Genomic DNA, 19264 nt, shown 5'->3' with positions numbered 1-19264 from the left:
TTACTTACCTTAAAATATTTGTAGCCTTAATGTAGGGTGAGATGAGTAGTACTTATTGTAAGAAATTAAGTGTGGTATGTATGGTAGCCAGCCAGGCTGCCAGGCTACCATACTAGGCCACCCAACCCACACATAATATTCTATGACATTTAAAGTGTCCCAGAGCGATAAAATGCATATACAGTTCACTCATTACTTACCTTAAAATATTTGTAGTCTTAATGTAGGGCCAGAGGTGAGTAAAAGAAATAAAACGAATAAATGAGAGAGAGAGAGAGAATGAGTACAAGAGAGAGGACAAGTGCTGAGTTATGTAAACAAACCAGGCAAACGTGTCTGGCTTGTGTACAAGTTACACTGTGTGCAAGTTGTCTCCACATGTGTACCTGCATGCCAGCACAGTGTGTAAGTTTATTTAGGTACAGGTATACACAAGTATAATTATCAGAGTATATATTGTTGGGTACATGTGAATAATCTTTTTGTGAAACAAAGCTGAAGGGGGTGGGAGAGTTTCAGTGGGGAGAAATAAATGGGATTAGGTCAGGGGTTTCAAACAGAGTTAGAGCTAAAGGAGGAGTAGCAATGATGTTGAAGGATAAGTTATGGCAGGAAAAGAGGGAATATAAATGTATTAATTCAAGGATTATGTGGAGTAAAATAAGAGTTGGATGTGAAATATGGGTTCTAGTAAGCATTTATGCACCTGGAGAAGAGAGAAGTGTGGAGAGAGAGAGAGATTTTGGGAAATGTTGAGCGAGTGCATGGGGAGTTTTGAACCAAGTGTGAGAGTACTTGTGGTTGGGGATTTCAATGCTAAAGTTGGCAAAAATGTTGTGGAGGGAGTAGTTGGTAAATTTGGGGTGCCAAGGGTTAATGAAAATGGGGAGCCTTTAATTGAGCTATGTGTAGAAAGAAGTTTGGTAATAAGTAATACATATTTTATGAAAAAGAGGATAAATAAGTATAAAAGGTATGATATAGCACATAATGAAAGTAGTTTGTTAGATTATGTATTGGTGGATAAAAGGTTGATGGGTAGGCTTCAGGATGTACATATTTAAAGAGGGGCAACTGATATATCGGAACTAGTAATAGGCAGAATGAGGTGGATATTGGAAAGCCAGTGGCACTAGGTGACAAGGACAGTAATAGGTTTAATGGAAAAACAGAAATGAGCAGGAAGGATAAACAAAAAGGAGGGTCTTTAAATGTACATTATGCTGATACCCGTAGTGCTATGAATAAGATGGATGAGTTGAGAGTAGTTGCTAGTGCAGGTAACATTGATGTATTGATGTATTTAATTCAAAAAGTTGGGACATACCTTCAGAATGTCACATTCAGGGTTTTAAATTGTTCCAAGTAGATAGAAGTATCGGGAAGGGGATGGGGTGGCACTGTATGTCCGAGATCACTTGAACTGTTGCATAAAAACAGGTATTAAGTCTGAAGTAACACATACAGAGTCTGTTTGGATAGAATGTTCAGAGGGGCACGAAAAATTGATTTTAGGTGTGATATACCCACCTCCAAACTTAGGTAGGGACCAAGGGAGACTATTATGGGAGGAAATTGTTAAGGCCACAAGGCACAATAACGTAGTAATTCCAGGAGACTAACTTCAGTCATATTGATTGGAATTTCTTGACTGGGAATTTAGAATCAAACGACTTCTTAAAAGTAGTTTAGGATTGTTTTTTGAGGCAGTTTGTGACCGAGCCTACAAGGGGAAATAACTTGCTTGACTTGGTTTTGGCAAACAAGGAAACCCTCGTTAATAATTTAGAAATTTCAGAGGAACTCGGCACAAGCAATCACAAATCAATTACCTTTAGCATTGAATGGAAGTATGATAGCAGGGATAATTCAGTAATGGTCCCAGATTTTTGCTTAGCGGATTACAATGGGATTAGAGAACACTTATCTGTGGACAGGGGTGATGAAGAGAGCTATCAGTATGACAGCTTTCTTAACACAATACATGCTGCCCAAAGGACATTTATGCCATACAAGGAAATTAGATCGAATAGAAATGACCCAAAATGGATGAATAATAGGCTCAAATATCTTTTAGGACAGAAAGAAGGAATTTATAGGCGCATCAAAAGAGGCGAGGGTCATCTTATGAATCAGTATATTGGCATTAAGAGGGATGTTAAAAAGGGGATAAGAAAAGCTAAACAGGACTATGAAATTAAAGTTGATAGGGATTCGAAAACTAATCCAAAAAGTTTTTTTTCAGGTGTACAGAACAAAAGTTAGAGATAAGATAGGTCCCCTTAACCTGTAAACGGTCCAAGCAGATCTACGTTCACACGTGTAGTGCTACAAAAGTAGATCTACGTTTTTTTTTACATATTTTCAAATACTATAACAAAAAAAAAGTAGATCAAAGTTTTTTACACATTTTCAAATGTAAAAAAACAAAAAGATTACTTTTTTTTACATACTTTCAAATGTTGAAAAAACGTATATATACGTTTGGACCGCTTATGGGTTAAAAATAACTCTGGGCATCTTACTGACAAGGAGAATGAAATGAGCTCTATTCTTAATAATTATTTTCTTTCGGTTTTCACTCGGGAAGACACAAACAATATCCCAGTAATAAATTTTTATAGTGGGCCTGAAGATGATAAATTATGCAGTATCATAGTCACTAGTGAAATGGTTATCAAACAGATAGACCGATTAAAGCAAAATAAATCCCCGGGCCCTGATGAACTTCTTTTTCAAGGGTTCTTAGTGTAAAATGGAACTTTGTGAACCATTGACTAATATTTTTAATATTTCTCTTCAAACAGGTGTAGTGTCTAATATTTGGAAGATGGCTAATGTAATTCCTATTTTTAAAGCAGGGGACAAGTCATTACCGTCAAATTACCGCCCAATAAGCCTAACCTCAATTGTAGGCAAATTACTAGAGTCAATTATAGCTGATATTATAAGAAACCATCTCGATTAGCATAGCTCGATTAATGATACTCAGCATGGATCCACGAGGGGCCGTTCCTGCCTAACTAATTTATTAACCTTCTTCAGTAAAGCTTTCGAGGCTGTTGACCATGATAAAGAATTCGATATTGTTTATTTAGATTTTAGTAAGGCTTTTGATAGAGTACCGCACCAGAGACTGTTAAAGAAAGTGGCAGCTCATGGCATTGGGGGAAAAGTGCTGTCATGGATCGAGTCATGGCTCACCAATAGGAAGCAGAGAGTATGCTTAAATGGGGTTAAATCCGAGTGGGGATCTGTAACAAGTGGCATTCCACAGGGATCAGTCTTGGGCCCATTGTTGTTTATAATATATATAAATGACCTTGATGAAGGAATTACTAGTGATATGAGCAAATTCGCCGATGACACAAAGATAGGTAGGATAATTGATTCAAACGTAGATGTCACAGAACTTCAGAAGGATTTAGACAAACTCAATTCCTGGTCAGAAAAGTGGCAGATGCAGTTCAATGTAGATAAATGCAAGGTTCTGAAGCTTGGGAGTGTCCATAACCCTAGTACTTATCAGTTAAATAACATAGAACTTAGCCATACAGACTGCAAAAAAGGACTTGGGGGTTATGGTAAGCAGCAACCTTAAACCAAGACAGCAGTGCCTAAGCGTACATAACAAAGCAAACAGACTACTGGGATTTATATCTAGAAGTGTAAGCAACAGAAGTCCAGCGGTTATTTTACAGCTTTATACATCATTAGTAAGGCCTCACCTAGATTATGCAGCTCGGTTCTGGTCTCCATATTACAGAATGGATATAAATTTGCTAGAAAACATCCAGCGTAGAATTTCTAAATTAATACATAGTATTAGAAATCTTCCGTATGAAGAATGACTGAAGACTCTTAAACTACATACACTTGTAAGACGAAGAATGAGGGGAGACTTGATCGAAGTGTATAAGTGGAAGATGGGTATTAACCCTTTGAGGGTCGACAGGCCCTCTCCGAAACTCGTTCTCAGGGTCGGCCAAATTTAAAAAAAAAAAATTATTTTCTCTTATGAAAAGATAGAGAATCTTTTCCCGATCATAAAGACACCAAATGTTTGAAATTTGATAGAAAACTTACGGAATTATGCTCTCGCAAAGTTAGCGGTCTCGGCGATGTTTACGCATCGGCGATTTTGCCCACTTTGAGCCCCATTTTCGGCCAATTTCACTGTACTAGTCGACAAAAAACATGAATATTTCGCTAGAACTCCATTTTTTCTATCGAATGGGTGCAAGAAACCACCCATTTATGAAATTCAACTATCCAGTACAGTGGTCAGAATTTAGCAATTTTGCCAATTTCACACAAATTTCAAAAGATGCCAATTTCCGAATAGGGTCCAGAATAAACAAGAAAGACATTCCTGGCACTAAAATGACATTTCCTCTAGTCATTAGTCACGTCTCAAGGCCCCTCTTATATTCTTTTGCTTTCCACTTTGAATTTTTATTCTCACAAAAAATATAAGATTTACTGTTATGCAGACTACTGCATTAGTGTAAAAAATGGTATAAATATTATTGGTGCACTTGTGAAAGAATATTAGACTCACCAGTTGACGTGTATTGCATGCTTGGCACGATTTGTTTACTTTTGAAGTTTGGTAAAAATCGAACATTTCTGCTACTTTGAGCTCAATTTCAAGGCACCTTTTATTGTAAAACCAGTCAAAATCATCTCAATTTCTGTAATATGTCTTCCATTCTATAAAATGAGACCAAGAAAACTAGAATACAACAATAAATGCCATACGAAAATACACTGCAAAGTTGCTGATTTATTCCAAAAAAAATGGTCAAAGTTTTTTTTTTCTCATTATGCACTGTGTGCTGCAGGATTTTTTTTAGACTGTGCACACTGACCACATAGACCCATTCATTCATATGAAGGCCTACCAGCTTTCTCCCACTAGATTTGAGGCCGCTAGAATTTATGCGTACTAGTACGTCAAAAACCCTCAAAGGGTTAACAAAGGGGATATAAATAAGGTTTTGAGGATATTCCTTCAAGAAAGAACCCGCAATAATGGATGCAAATTAGATAAGTTTAGATTTCGAAAGGATATACAAGAGTATTGGTTTGGAAATAGGGTAGTTGATGAGTGGAACAGTCTGCCTAGTAGGGTTACTGAAGCTAAAAATGTTGGGTAGTTTCAAATTTAAGTTAGAGAAATATATGAATGAGAGGGGTTGGATTTGAGTGAGACTTGCATAACGAGTAAATAGAATCATCAAAACTTATTTCTTGGGTAGCATTGAAAATTGGGTTGGGCAAATATTTTGTTAGTGGGAAGGATTTTAAAGGACCTGCCTAGTATGGACCAACAGGCCTGCAGCAGTGTTCCTCCTTTCTTATGTTATTATTATTTAGTTGTAGCTACAGTTGAGTAAGGGGTAGATGGGGCAACAGGAAAATGGAAACAAGTAAGAGAGGTAAAAGTGTATAAACTAAGGGAAGAAGAAGTTAGGGTGAGATATAAGCAACTATTGGCAGAAAGGTGGGCTAGTGCAAGTATGAGTAGTGTGGGGGAGGGGGGGTTGAAGAGGGTTGGAATAGTTTTAAAAATGTAGTATTAGAATGTGGGGCAGAAGTTTGTGGCTATAGGAGGGTGGGTGCAGGAGGAAAGAGGAGTGATTGGTGGAATGAAGTAAAGGGTATGATAAAAGAGTAAAAGGTAGCTTATGAGAGGTTTTTACAAAGCAGAAGTGTTATAGGAAAAGCAGAGTATATGGAGAGTAAAAGAAAGGTGAAGAGTGTGGTGAGAGAGTGCCAAAGGAGAGCAGATGATAGAATGGGAGAAGCACTGTCAAGAAATTTTAATGAAAACAAGAAAAAAAATTTGGAGTGAGATAAACAAGTTAAGAAAGCCTAGGGAACGAACAGATTTGTCATTTAAAAACAGAGTAGGGGAGTTAGTAGATGGGGAGCTGGAGGTATTGGGTAGGTGGAGGGAATATTTTGAAGAACTTTTAAATGTCGACGAAGAAAGGGAGGCGGTCATTTCATGCACTGTCCAGGGAGGTATAACATCTTTTAGGAGTGAACACGAGCAGGATGTGAGTGTGGGGGAGGTGCGTGAGGCATTACGTAGAATGAAAGGGGGTAAAACAGCAGGAACTGACGGGATTATGACAGTGGTGATGTGTACTTATGACAGTGGCGACGTGTACTTAGCTCTGTGGTGACGTGTACTTAGCTCTGTGAAGACCTGTTTGTGCGCTCTCTACGGATTGAAGCAAGATGCCCTCCATCGAGCAACTTTACCAACAGCTTAAGGAAGAATTGAGGATGACGAAGATGGGAGATTCGGCGACTGACCGAGGAAAACAAGAAGATTCGTAGTAGTCCTCCTGTTTTGAGTCCTCAGGTCAAGAAGGGAAACTGGTCAGTGGCTGGACAGCAGGGAGTGAAGTTGACGATCAAGAAGACGAATGGAAAGGTAGAAACGATGAAGAAGAAAGAGACTGTTGTGGAAACATCTAATACATTCTCAGCGCTACCCGACGAATGTGAGTCGACTACTGGGAACGTCATGACGAACGACACCAAGGAAGGTAAGAATATTGTTGTTTTTGGGGATAGCCAAGTTAGGTATATGGATAGGGCGTTCTGCTTGAAGGACAGGAGTAGGAGACAGAGGGTTTGCTTTCCTGGGGCTGGGATGGAGGATATTGTCAGCCGTCTGGATGATATCATGAGAGGTAATGGGAGCAATCCTATTATCTGTCTCAGTGCTGGAGGCAACAATGTTGGCAGACGTAGGAGTGAAGACCTGATTAGCAGGTATAGGTCAGCAATAGAAATAATTAGGGGGAAGGGTGGGAACCCTATCATATGTGGTATTTTGCCAAGGAGAGGAGTTGGAACTGAATGGTTGTCCAGGGCAATTGGTGTCAATTGCTGGCTGGACAAATACTGTAAGGAAAGTGCGGTAACATTCATTGACAACTGGGACCTCTTCTATGACAGAAATGACATGTATGCCAGGGATGGGGTTCACTTATCTAGGTCTGGGGTGGGGGCACTGGCAACTGCAGTGGAGGGAGCTGTTAGGACTTTAAACTAGGAATAGTTAGTGGCATGAGTTTTGGCTGGAAATCAGTGAAGTCCCAGTGTAGTAATATTATGAGTTCTAGGGGAACTAGTAATAAGCAGAACAAGGTAGATATTGAAAAGCCAGTGACACTGGGTGATAAGGACAGTAATAGGTTTAGTAGAAAAACAGAAATGAGCAGGAAGGGTAAAGAGAAAGGAGAGTCTTTCAATGTTTATTATGCTAATAGCCGTAGTGCTAGGAATAAGATGGACGAGTTGAGATTAGTTGCTAGTGCAGGTAAGATTGATGTATTTGCCTTAACTGAGACGTGGTTTAATTCAAAAAGTCAGGACATGCCCGCGGAATGTCACATTGAGGGTTTTAAATTGTTCCAAGTAGATAGAAGTATCGGGAAGGGGGGTGGGGTGGCATTGTATGTCCGAGATCGCTTGAACTGTTGCATAAAAATGGGTATTAAGTCTGAAGTAACACATACAGAGTCTGTTTGGATAGAATTTTCAGAGGGGCATGAAAAACTGATTTTAGGAGTGATATACCGTCCCCCAAACTTAGATAGGGACCAAGGGAGACTACTATGGGAGGAAATTGTTAAGGCCACAAGGCACGATAATGTAGTAATTCTAGGAGACTAACTTTAGTCATACTGATTGGAATTTCTTGAGTGGGAATTTAGAATCATACGACTTCTTAGAAGTAGTTCAGGATTGTTTTTTGAAGCAGTTTGTGACAGAACCTACAAGGGGAAATAACCTGCTTGACTTAGTTCTGGCAAACAATGAATCCCTTGTTAATAATTTAGAAATTTCAGAGGAACTGGGTGCTAGCGACCACAAATCAATTACATTTAGCATTGAATGGAAGTACCATAGTAGCGATAACTCAGTAACAGTCCCAGATTTTCACTTAGCAGATTACGATGGGCTTAGAGAACACTTATCATCTGTTGACTGGGGTAACGAAGAGAGCTATCAATATGACAGTTTTCTGAACACTATACATGCTGCTCAAAGAACGTTTATCCCGTATAAAGAAATTAGATCAAATAGAAATGACCCAAAATGGATAAATAATAGGCTGAAATATCTACTAGGGCATAAGAAAGGAATTTATAGGCATATCAAAAGAGGTGAGGGTCATCTTATGAATCAGTATATTGACATTAAGAGGGACATTAAAAAGGGGATAAGAAAAGCTAAAAGGGACTATGAAATTAAAGTTGCTAGGGATTCTAAAACTAACCCAAAAAGTTTTTTGCATGTCTATAGAACAAAAGTTAGAGATAAGATAGGTCCCCTTAAAAATAACTATGGGCATCTTACTGACAAAGAGAATGAAATGTGCTCGATTTTAAATAATTATTTTCTCTCGGTTTTTACACAGGAAGACACTAACAATATTCCAGTAATTAATTTTTATAGCGGGCTAGAAGAAGATAAATTATGTAACATCACAGTCACTAGTGAAATGGTTGTGAAGCAGATAGACAGACTAGAGATTTCGTTCGGATTTTTAACCCCGGAGGGTTAGCCACCCAGGATAACCCAAGAAAGTCAGTGCGTCATCGAGGACTGTCTAACTTATTTCCATTGGGGTCCTTAATCTTGTCCCCCAGGATGCGACCCACACCAGTCGACTAACACCCAGGTACCTATTTGCTGCTAGGTGAACAGGACAACAGGTGTAAGGAAACGTGTCAAATGTTTCCACCCGGCGGGAATCGAACCCGGGCCCTCCGTGTGTGAAGCGGGAGCTTTAGCCGGGTCCTGATGAGGTTTTTTCAAGGGTCCTTAAGGAATGCAAAATGGAACTCTGTGAACCATTAACTAATATTTTTAATTTATCTCTTCAAACAGGTGTAGTGTCTGATATGTGGAAGATGGCTAATGTAATTCCTATTTTTAAAACGGGACAAGCCGTTACTGTCAAATTACCGCCCAATAAGCCTGACCTCAATTGTAGGCAAATTACTAGAGTCAATTATAGCTGAGATTATAAGAAGCCATCTCGATAAGCATAGCTTGATTAATGATACTCAACATGGATTCACAAGAGGCCGGTCTTGTCTAACTAATTTATTAACTTTCTTCAGTAAAGCTTTTGAGGCTGTTGACCACGAAAAAGAATTTGATATTATTTACTTAGATTTTAGTAAGGCTTTTGATAGTTCTGCACCATAGACTGTTAAAGAAAGTGGCAGCTCATGGCATTGGGGGAAAAGTGCTCTCGTGGATCGAGTCATGGCTCACAGACAGGAAGCAGTGTGTGTCCATAAATGGGGTTAAATCCGAGTGGGGATCTATAACAAGTGGCGTTCCGTTGTTGTTTATAATATATATCAATGATCTTGATGAGGGAATTAATAGTGATATGAGCAAATTCGCCCATGACACAAAGATAGGTAGGATAATTGATTCAAACGTAGATGTTATGGAACTTCAGGAGGATTTAAACAAACTCTATTCTTGGTCAGAAAAGTGGCAGATGCAGTTCAATGTAGATAAATGCAAGGTTCTGAAGCTCGAGAGTGTCCATAACCCTAGCACTTATAAGTTAAATGATGTGGAACTTAGCCACACAGATTGCAAAAAGGACTTGGGGGTTATGGTGAGCAGCAACCTTAAACCAAGACAGCAATGCCTAAGCGTACGTAATAAGGCAAATAGATTACTGGGATTTATATCAAGAAGTGTGAGCAACAGAAGTCCAGAGGTCATACTGCAGCTTTATACATCATTAGTAAGGCCTCACCTAGATTATGCAGCTCAATTCTGGTCTCCATATTACAGAATGGACATAAATTCGTTAGAAAACATTCAGCGTAGGATGACTAAATTAATACATAGCATTAGAAATCTTCCTTATGAAGAAAGATTGAAGACTCTTAAGTTACATTCACTTGTTAGACGAAGAATGAGGGGAGACCTGATCGAAGTGTATAAGTGGAAGATATGTATTAATAAAGGGGATATTAATAAGGTCTTGAGGATATCTCTCCAAGAGAGAACCCACAGTAATGGATTTAAATTAGGTAAGTTTAGATTTAGAAAGGACATAGGAAAGTATTGGTTTGGAAATAGGGTAGTTGATGAGTGGAACAGTCTACCTAGTTGGGTTATTGAGGCTAGGACTTTGGGTAGTTTCAAATTTAGGTTGGATAAGTACATGAGTGGGAGGGATTGGATTTGAGTGGGACTTGCACATCAGAGCTTATTTCTTGGGCAGCATTGAAAATCGGGTTGGGCAAATGTTTTGTTAGTGGGATGAATTGTAAAGGACCTGCCTAGTATGGGCCAACAGGCCTGCTGCAGTGTTCCTCCTTTCTTATGTTAAATGTTAAAAGCAGGGGGGGATATAGTGCTGGAGTGGTTGGTATTTTTGTTTAATAAATGTATGTAAGCCTAGGTAGTAGGTTGGTAAACAGCAACCGCTCAGGGAGGTACTACCTTCCTGCCAAGCGAGTGTACAACGAAAGCCTGTAATTGTTTTACATGATGGTAGGATTGCTGGTGTCCTTTTTCCGGTCTCATAAACATGCAAGATTTCAGGCACGTCTTGCTACTTCTACTTACACTTAGGTCACACTACACATACATGTACAAGCATATATATACACACCCCTCTGGGTATTCTTCTATTTTCTTTCTAGTTCTTGTTCTTGTTTATTTCCTCTTATCTCCATGGGGAAGTGGAACAGAATTCTTCCTCCGTAAGCCATGCGTGTTGTAAGAGGCAACTAAAATGCCGGGAGCAAGGGGCTAGTAACCCCTTCTCCCGTATAAATTACTAAATTTAAAAGAGAAACTTTCGTTTTTCTTTTTGGGCCACCCTGCCTTAGTGGGATATGGCCAGTGTGTTGAAAGAAAGAAAGATGGTAGGATTGCTGGTGTCTTTTGTCTGTCTCATAAACATGCAAGATTTCAGGTATGTTTTGCTACTTCTACTTGCACTTAAGTCACACTACACATACATGTACAAGTATATATATACACACACACCCCTCTGGGTTTCTTCTATTTTCTTTCTGGTTCTTGTTCATTTCCTCTTATCTCCATGGGGAAGTGGAACAATTCTTCCTCCGTAAGCCATGCGTGTTGTAAGAGGCGACTAAAATGCCGGGAGCAAGGGGGCTAGTAACCCCTTCTCCTGTATATACAGTGGACCCCCGCCTTATGATATTAATTCGTTCCTGAGAGTTCATCGTAAGCCGAAATTATCATAAGGTGAATTAATTTTCCCCATAAGAAATACATGTAATGGAAATCAAATTAATCCATGCAAGACACCCCAAAGTATGAAAAAAAAATTTTTTTACCACATGAAATATTAATTTTAATACACACAAACTGAAGAAGACATGCACAATTACTACTCTACTAAAAATAGAATACATGACATGACACTTACCTTTACTGAAGATCTGGTGATGATTGATGGGATGGGAGGAGGAGGGGGAGTGGAACTTATTGTTTAGAAGGGGAATCCCCTTCCATTAGGACTTGAGGTAGCAAGTCCTTTTCCGGGGTTACTTCCCTTCTTTTAATGCCACTAGGACCAGCTTGAGAGTCACTGGACCTCTGTCGCACAACAAATCTGTCCATAGAGCTCTGTACCTCCCATTCCTTTAACCCTTAAACTGTCCACACAGATCGATGTTCACATCCATAGTGCTCCAAAAGTAAATCTACGTTTTTTTTTTTTTACATATTTTGAAATATAGAAAAAAAAAAAAAAAATGTAGATAAAAGGTTTTTTACACGTTTTCAAATGTAAAACAAAAAAGATAATTTTTTTTACATACTTTCAAATGTTGAAAAAACGTAGATCTACGTTTGGACAGTTTAAGGGTTAAGATTTGCCTAAAATGGGCCACAACATTGTCATTGTAATAGTCACTAGCACGGCTTGCAATAACAGTGTTAGGGTGATTTTCATCCATAAAGGTTTGCACTTCAACGCACTTTGCACACATTTCCTTAATCTTTGAAGTAGGCACAATGAATTCCACAACTGGCATAGGCTTCTCAGAGTTAGCCCCAAACCCTTCAAAATCTTTCTTAATTTCCATACTAATTCTCACCCTTTTTACCACAGGGTTGGCACTAGAAGCTTTCTTGGGGCTCATGGTAACTCATTTTGCAGTTACAAGCACAAGAAACACTGGGATAAGGCGAAATGTGCCGAATGTATGCGTGGATGCGACCGCACTGGCTGGCTTGTAAACACTGGTGCCGAGGCCACACGTGGGACGCGTCCCGGACGAATCACGTAATGCGAGTTTTTTAGCGCAAGGCGAGGCAAAATATTTGCGTTAAAATGTATTGTATGGCGGATTTAATGTAACGCGATGCCATCGTAAGGCAGGGGTCCACTGTATTACTAAATGTAAAAGGAGAAACTTCCGTTTTTCCTTTTGGGCCACCCTGCCTCGGTGGGATACGGCCGGTGTGTTGAAAGAAAGAAATGTAATGAAGAGGGGAACATACTTAGGGATTGGCAGAGAGCATGTATAGCTCCTTTATATAAAGGGAAGGGGGACAAAAGAGATTGTAAAAATTATAGGGGCTCTGGTGGCCTGGTGGTTAACGCTCTCGCTTCACACGGTGAGGGCCTGGGTTCGATTCCCAGCCAGAGTAGAAACATTGGACGTGTTTCTTTCCACCTGTTGTCTATGTTCCCCATCAGTAGAATGGGTACCTGGGTGTTAGTCGACTGGTGTGGGTCGCATCCTGGGACACTGACCTAAGGAGGCCTGGTCACAGACCGGGCCGCGGGGGCGTTGACCCCCGGAACTCTCTCCATGTAAACTCCAGGTAATAAGTTTACCGAGTATACCATGAAAAGTGTACGGTAGGGTTATTACTGAAAGAATTAGAGGCAAGACAGAGAGTAGGATTGCGGATGAGCAAAGAAGCTTTAGAGTGGGTAGGGGATGTGTAGATCAAGTGTTTACAGTGAAGCATATATGCGAACAATACAGTGGACCCCGGTTAACGATATTTTTTCATTCCAAAAGTATGTTCAGGTGCCAGTACTGACCGAATTTGTTCCCATAAGGAATATTGTGAAGTAGATTAGTCCATTTCAGACCCCCAAACATACACGTACAAACGCACTTACATAAATACACTTACATAATTGGTCGCATTGGGAGGTGATCATTAAGCGGGGGTCCACTGTATTTAGATAAAGGTAGGACTCATCAACAACAATGTTCTTGAAGGGATAAAAGTAGGCACTGAATTTGTGCTTCACATACATGAACAATTCCCGGATTTTGTATAGGAGGTCATTTCAGTTCGGCGTATTCCTGTCTGCAAAGTGCAACATTCGTAGCATCAGAGTGAATCTGTTGCAGGGAAGGAGGTCATGGAAGACTAGAGTACTGATGAAGTGGTCTGTGGACCAGTAGTTTGCTATATTGTTCTTATACATGTATGTGTGTGGCATAAGCATGAGAGTCCCAAGGAATAAATACATTTCAGCCACAGTTGTATCTTTCCACCTGCGCAGCCGTGATGATTCTGAAACATCTCTGTGGTCCATTGTATACTGGTAGTACATGTTAGTCTGGGTAATAATCAGGTTCGTGATCAGCTCATCAAAGTAGTATAGTTGAAAATAGTCTAACACTGTAGATTCATTTGTAATGGGACAGTGTGGCATGATGCCATTTCCACTGGCATCAAAATTGAAAGGATGTGGTATGAATGGTGTACTTGCTGACCAGTTCCATTCGTGGTCAGATGGTGCAGGGTGGACCTGTGGCATGGGGCATGGGGGAGCAGGAGGGGGGACAGGAGTGGAGGCAGCACATGGTTGAGAGGGTGCCGGGCGATCCTTTGTCTGCCCACCCACCACACCACGAGGTCCAGGTACCATGCCACCTCCCTCTTCCTCCATCCCAGCATACTCTCCTTCATGATCACTATCACTGTCAGTGGCACGGGCTTTGGATTGTGACCTGCCATGACCCATGCCACTGACTACACATGGCAGACTGCCTGAACGTAGGTTACGACGCCTAAAAGTACGTTTCACTGGGGAAAATGATAATCACCTTCACTCGACGAATCATCTATAGGCATAAAATCGATTATCATCATCATCATTTATGTCACTTTCACTACGGTCAGCACCGTAACACTTGGAAAATGATAATTTCCTCTTGTGGAGCTGCCTCTGGGTAGTAACATTAGCAACCCCAGAGGTGCTGGGCTGAGGGTCTGGCATGGCCACACTGACCACCTCAGAGGTCATGGGCTGAGGGTCATCTGGGTTGTCATAAATAGTTTCACTAATTCCCTGATCATTAGTGGCCATATCATTGTCAAATCAACTAAACTCGGGTTCTGTTTCACTGTCCAAGAATAGTAGTGTTAATACAACGAGTGGCCTGATGGCTAAAGCTCCCGCTTCACACACGGAGGGCCCGGGTTCGATTCCCAGCGGGTGGAAACATTTCGACACGTTTCCTTACACCTGTTGTCCTGTTCACCTAGCAGCAAATAGGTACCTGGGTGTTAGTCGACTGGTGTGGGTTGCATCCTGGGGGACAAGATTAAGGACCCCAATGGAAATAAGTTAGACAGTCCTCGATGACGCACTGACTTTCTTGGGTTATCCTGGGTGGCTAACCCTCCGGGGATTAAAAATCCAAACGAAATCTTATCTTATCTTATCTCTTATCAGTGAATCACAAGGGTTTGCCATGATGTTGACCCAAGATGGAGCTGAAACTAACTGGTCCTACCATGCGGTACCCCTGCATCACCAATTTTTTTCATACTGCGCACACCCATTCTCTTATGTCTAGACGACTCGGGCCTATTGTGCCAAATTTGAAGGAATGAAAAATAAAATGTTGATATACGTTAAGAACACTGCGCACGTGTACATATGTCTATGTGTGGACAGTTTAAGGGTTAAAGTAGGAAAAGAGAGGTTTCAAGATATGGTTGTAACAGATTAACTGTGACTGTCATTACTGTCAATCCATTTTTTCCAAGAACAAGTTGCTTAAGTTGTGGTGCAATACTGAAAGCTCTCTGATTGTGTTCATTTGGATTTTCAATATTCTGATGGCTTTAGATATCCTCCTTTAATCTCTTCCTCATTAGTTACTAATTTAGCATTGTTCCATACTATGAGGTGTGTTAATTTGTCATGACAGGCGACACATGTGCTGTTGCTGTTACAGGCTCTGTAAGTATTCTTGTATGGATATTATGTTTAACCACATTATATCTGACATCCTGCAGAGGGTAAAAAGCAGCAAAGATATTTTACCCGATTATAAAGACTATCTTTGACCTTAAAATACTCACTACACATAACCTGTGACATCAAAGCTGGCTCAAGAGTTATGAAATATTATGAAAGAGAAACATCATGTGTTGTTTGCATGAAAACTGCAGAACATAAGCATGCCGTAAACGGTCCAAACGTATATATACGTTTTTTCAACATTTGAATGTAAAAAAAGTAGATCTTTTTAGTTTTTTTACATTTGAAAATGTGTAAAAAAAACGTAGATCTACTTTTGTAGCACTACACATGTGAACGTAGATCTGCTTGGACTGTTTACGGGTTAAAGTATCCATAAGACTAGCAATATCTCTGTCACCCAACCTGACAAATTTCACACTTCATGGCATGCAGTAGGTGAGACTTCCCTAGATGTGATTTACCTCACTTGTAAAGGTTTAATAAATGGAGTTATGTTGCTGATTCCCAAAATCCCCCTAGGGGTTGGAAAAAAAAAATATGATCATATCTTCATTTCTTGTTAAATTTCCATAGACAACTTTATTAGCACATTTCTTGTAGTGTATGCTATACCTACAAATATGTTTTACTGAACCATATGCCTCTCCTTATACTGTACTGTTCATTATTTTGGTGTGGCCTAACGTTAAATACTCTTGGTGGTCTAAATTACGTACATGGACCCTTACCCAACCTCCATTAATTTTTTTACTAAATATTATTAGGCACATCAAAAATGCACTGTTACTTGTTGTAAGAGATTTTGAGAGACATTACAAGATTTAATATAACAATGATGACTTACCTATATAATAAATAGAGCCATTGGTACACCCAAGTAAGAGGAAGGAACCAGCAGTATCAAAAGATGCAATGGGCAGCACTTCTTGGATCTGCCAGTGCTGTGTCATAGCATGCCAAACACCAATCTTCCCAACTGAGGAAAGTGCCACTAACTGTGACCCGATAAAAAAGAGATACTCTACTGGCACACCGAGGTTGAAAGTCCCTGTAAAACAGAATTAGGTATTAAACTTCACAGGAAAGAGAAACAAAACATTTTGTACAACTTCAAGACCATGAGGTTGGGAGGTGCCACACTGGTTGATCAGTAACAAAGAGGCAGAACCCAAGAGAAAAATATGAAGAAAAAAAAATATCATCATTGAGAAAGGTCACCAGTAGTATCTCATCATGAAGAATATCTCATGTAAGGAATGCCTCCTGGTTAGATAATCACCTTATTTTCACAGATTTTTGATCTGTAAGCAGAATTCATCAGAAGGCCATAATCCCTTTACAATGTGCTGATGAAGGAAATAAGGGGTATTTTTCTTCAGAGGGTGTGTCAGGAGAAGTTTGAGATTAAACAGGCTTGGAGGGAGAGAAGAGGACAAGGTGTATTAGTGAGATGACTATGGAGACATTTGGCGAGGCTAACCATAGTGGTGAAAGGAAGATAGATAGATAGATAGATATAGAGAGAGATATAGAGAGAGAGATATAGAGAGATATAGAGAGAGAGATATAGAGAGATATAGAGAGATATATAGATAGAGAGAGAGAGATAGATATAGAGAGAGAGAGATAGATATAGAGAGAGATAGATAGATATAGAGAGAGATAGATATAGAGAGAGATAGATATAGAGAGAGATAGATATAGAGAGAGATAGATATAGAGAGAGATAGATATAGAGAGAGATAGATATAGAGAGAGATAGATATAGAGAGAGATAGATATAAAGAGAGATAGATATAGAGAGAGATAGATATAGAGAGAGATAGATATAGAGAGAGATAGATATAGAGAGAGATAGATAGATATATATAGAGAGAGATAGATATAGAGAGAGATAGATAGATATAGAGAGAGATAGATAGATATATAGAGAGATAGATAGATATAGAGAGATAGATATAGAGAGATAGATAGATATATAGAGAGAGAGATAGATATAGAGATAGATAGATAGAGAGAGAGAGAGAGAGAGAGAGAGAGAGAGAGATACCAGGTGTAATTACTGCCACAAGAAAGGACATAAGGAGGAGTGTCGGAAGAAAAAGGAACTTGATAAGACAGTACCACCTGTTTAGAGACCTGTTTTCGGAACAAACTGGCAGGATCTCTGAATTGGTGAACACACTCACATGTCACCCACTCAGCTACTCCTATCTCAGCCCAGCAGGTGGTATTGTGTCTTATACAAGACCAGACCTACATCCCTGCAGCTGCTTCAGTGCCCTACTTCTCTCGAGGACAGGCACCTTACATGCCTTACACACCAACCACCTCAAGCTGACCACATCATGAGGAGCCAGTCTATCAGCATCCTGTCAGCCAACATTAGAGGTTTCATTACTAATGTTGGAGAACTCGCACACAGTTTTGTGAACACTCGATGTCCCGACATGATAGCTGTTGTTGAAACATTTTTGGACGACAGGACTCCAGAAAATTTTGCAAGAATTGCTGGCTACACCTCATGGATGAGAAGAGACAGGCAAGGGTAAGGAGGAGGTGTTGCTGTGTGCTTCTCTAAAAGTGTTCATGCCCAGCACATTGATGTTGCCACCCCTACTCATCTTGAAATGATGTTCTTCAAGCTATGCATAAACACTAGTACCTCTGTACTAGCATGTGCAATGTACAGACCTCAGTGGCAACTTGCAGACCTCATCAACTCCCTAATGGAAAATGTGGACTCCCTTCTGCTACAACACAACTGTCAACATATAATTGTTGGTGACCTCAACCAACACCTTATACAGAGGGACTTTGATGACCTTCTTGCAGTATTTGACATGAGAAACTTTGTTGATTTCCCTAATTACATCTCTGGCTCCTCCCTTGACCCAGTAGTGAGTGATCTGGCAGAAGGTATAGTCACTTGCCAACCCCTCGGCTACTTTGGATCATCTGACCACAAGGCTGTTTTTACAACACTTAAGATCCCAACAGAACGAGGTGAGGAGTCCACACACACAACCTGGCTATGGCAAAGAGGTAATTGGCCAGCCCTTTGCTCTGAGCTCGGAATGCTCTTCTCCAGCTCGTGAGTTGGACCTGATAGCTTGTGCTACCAGGTCGGTTGCCGTGTTCCTCCCTTAAGTCAATGTGACCTGGCCTGAGTGGGTTGGGTGCATTGGCTTAAGCCGGTAGGAGACTTGGACCTGCCTCGCATGGGCCAGTAGGCCTGCTGCAGTGTTCCTTCGTTCTTATGTTCTTATGTTGACAAACAAGTGAAAGCCTTCACCGGACACATCCTTAATCTACAACAAGAATGCATCCCTCACCGGCAATATGTGACGAAGCCTATAGATCAGCCTTGGTTTGGCTTTCATTGTAGAGAGGCTGCTACTGCTAAGTACAAGGCATGGCAAAGGTATAAGAGACATCCTACCACCTTATAACAGGAACTTGCACAGGCAAGCCTGTAGGCATATGAGTGATGTTCAAAAGTGGACCATTGCTAAATGGGAGATGGACACAAAAAGGAAGCTAGCATCAGGTAGAGTAGGCTCCAAAACCTGGTGGTCCCTGGTCAAGGACAGACAAAGTTATCTGCCTGATGAACTCATTCCACCTCTAAATCAACAGGATGGGACCACCTCTACTAGTAGTGAAGAGAAAGCGGACCTCTTTGCCAAACACTTTGCTACCAAAATGCAAGTTCCTGATCCAGCAAGGGACCCTCCTTGGCTAGCTGCAAGAACTGTCAAAATTGTCAGTGGTGACAATAAGGCAGGAGAAGGTGCATTTCCTTAATTGCTTGACCAAGAAAAGGCTGTGGGCCCAGACAAGTTGAGCCCTAGATTGCTGAGATGATGTGCAGACCAGCTAGCAGCACCTCTAACTCACATCTTTTAGCACTGCCTAGTACAGTGTAAATGGCCTTCTCTGTGGAAAGAGGCAAGTGTAGTCCCTGTTCAC

General features: G+C 40.4%; 1 protein-coding gene across 3 annotated transcripts in view; it reads right to left on the bottom strand.

Moving 5' to 3' along the window:
- Nucleotides 1–19264, bottom strand: part of LOC128690933 (SH3KBP1-binding protein 1) — an 82188-nt gene that overhangs the window by 31836 nt on the left and 31088 nt on the right. For all 3 annotated transcript variants that reach the window (XM_053779717.2, XM_053779718.2, XM_070088387.1), the window contains one exon: nucleotides 16137–16340. In XM_053779717.2, coding sequence (XP_053635692.1) covers nucleotides 16137–16340 — 204 coding nt within the window. The remainder of the gene's footprint in view (nucleotides 1–16136; nucleotides 16341–19264) is intronic.

This window comes from Cherax quadricarinatus, chromosome 24, assembly GCF_038502225.1.
Source record: "Cherax quadricarinatus isolate ZL_2023a chromosome 24, ASM3850222v1, whole genome shotgun sequence".
Taxonomy (NCBI): Eukaryota; Metazoa; Arthropoda; class Malacostraca; order Decapoda; family Parastacidae; genus Cherax; species Cherax quadricarinatus.
This window is presented reverse-complemented; position numbering and strand designations above follow the sequence as displayed.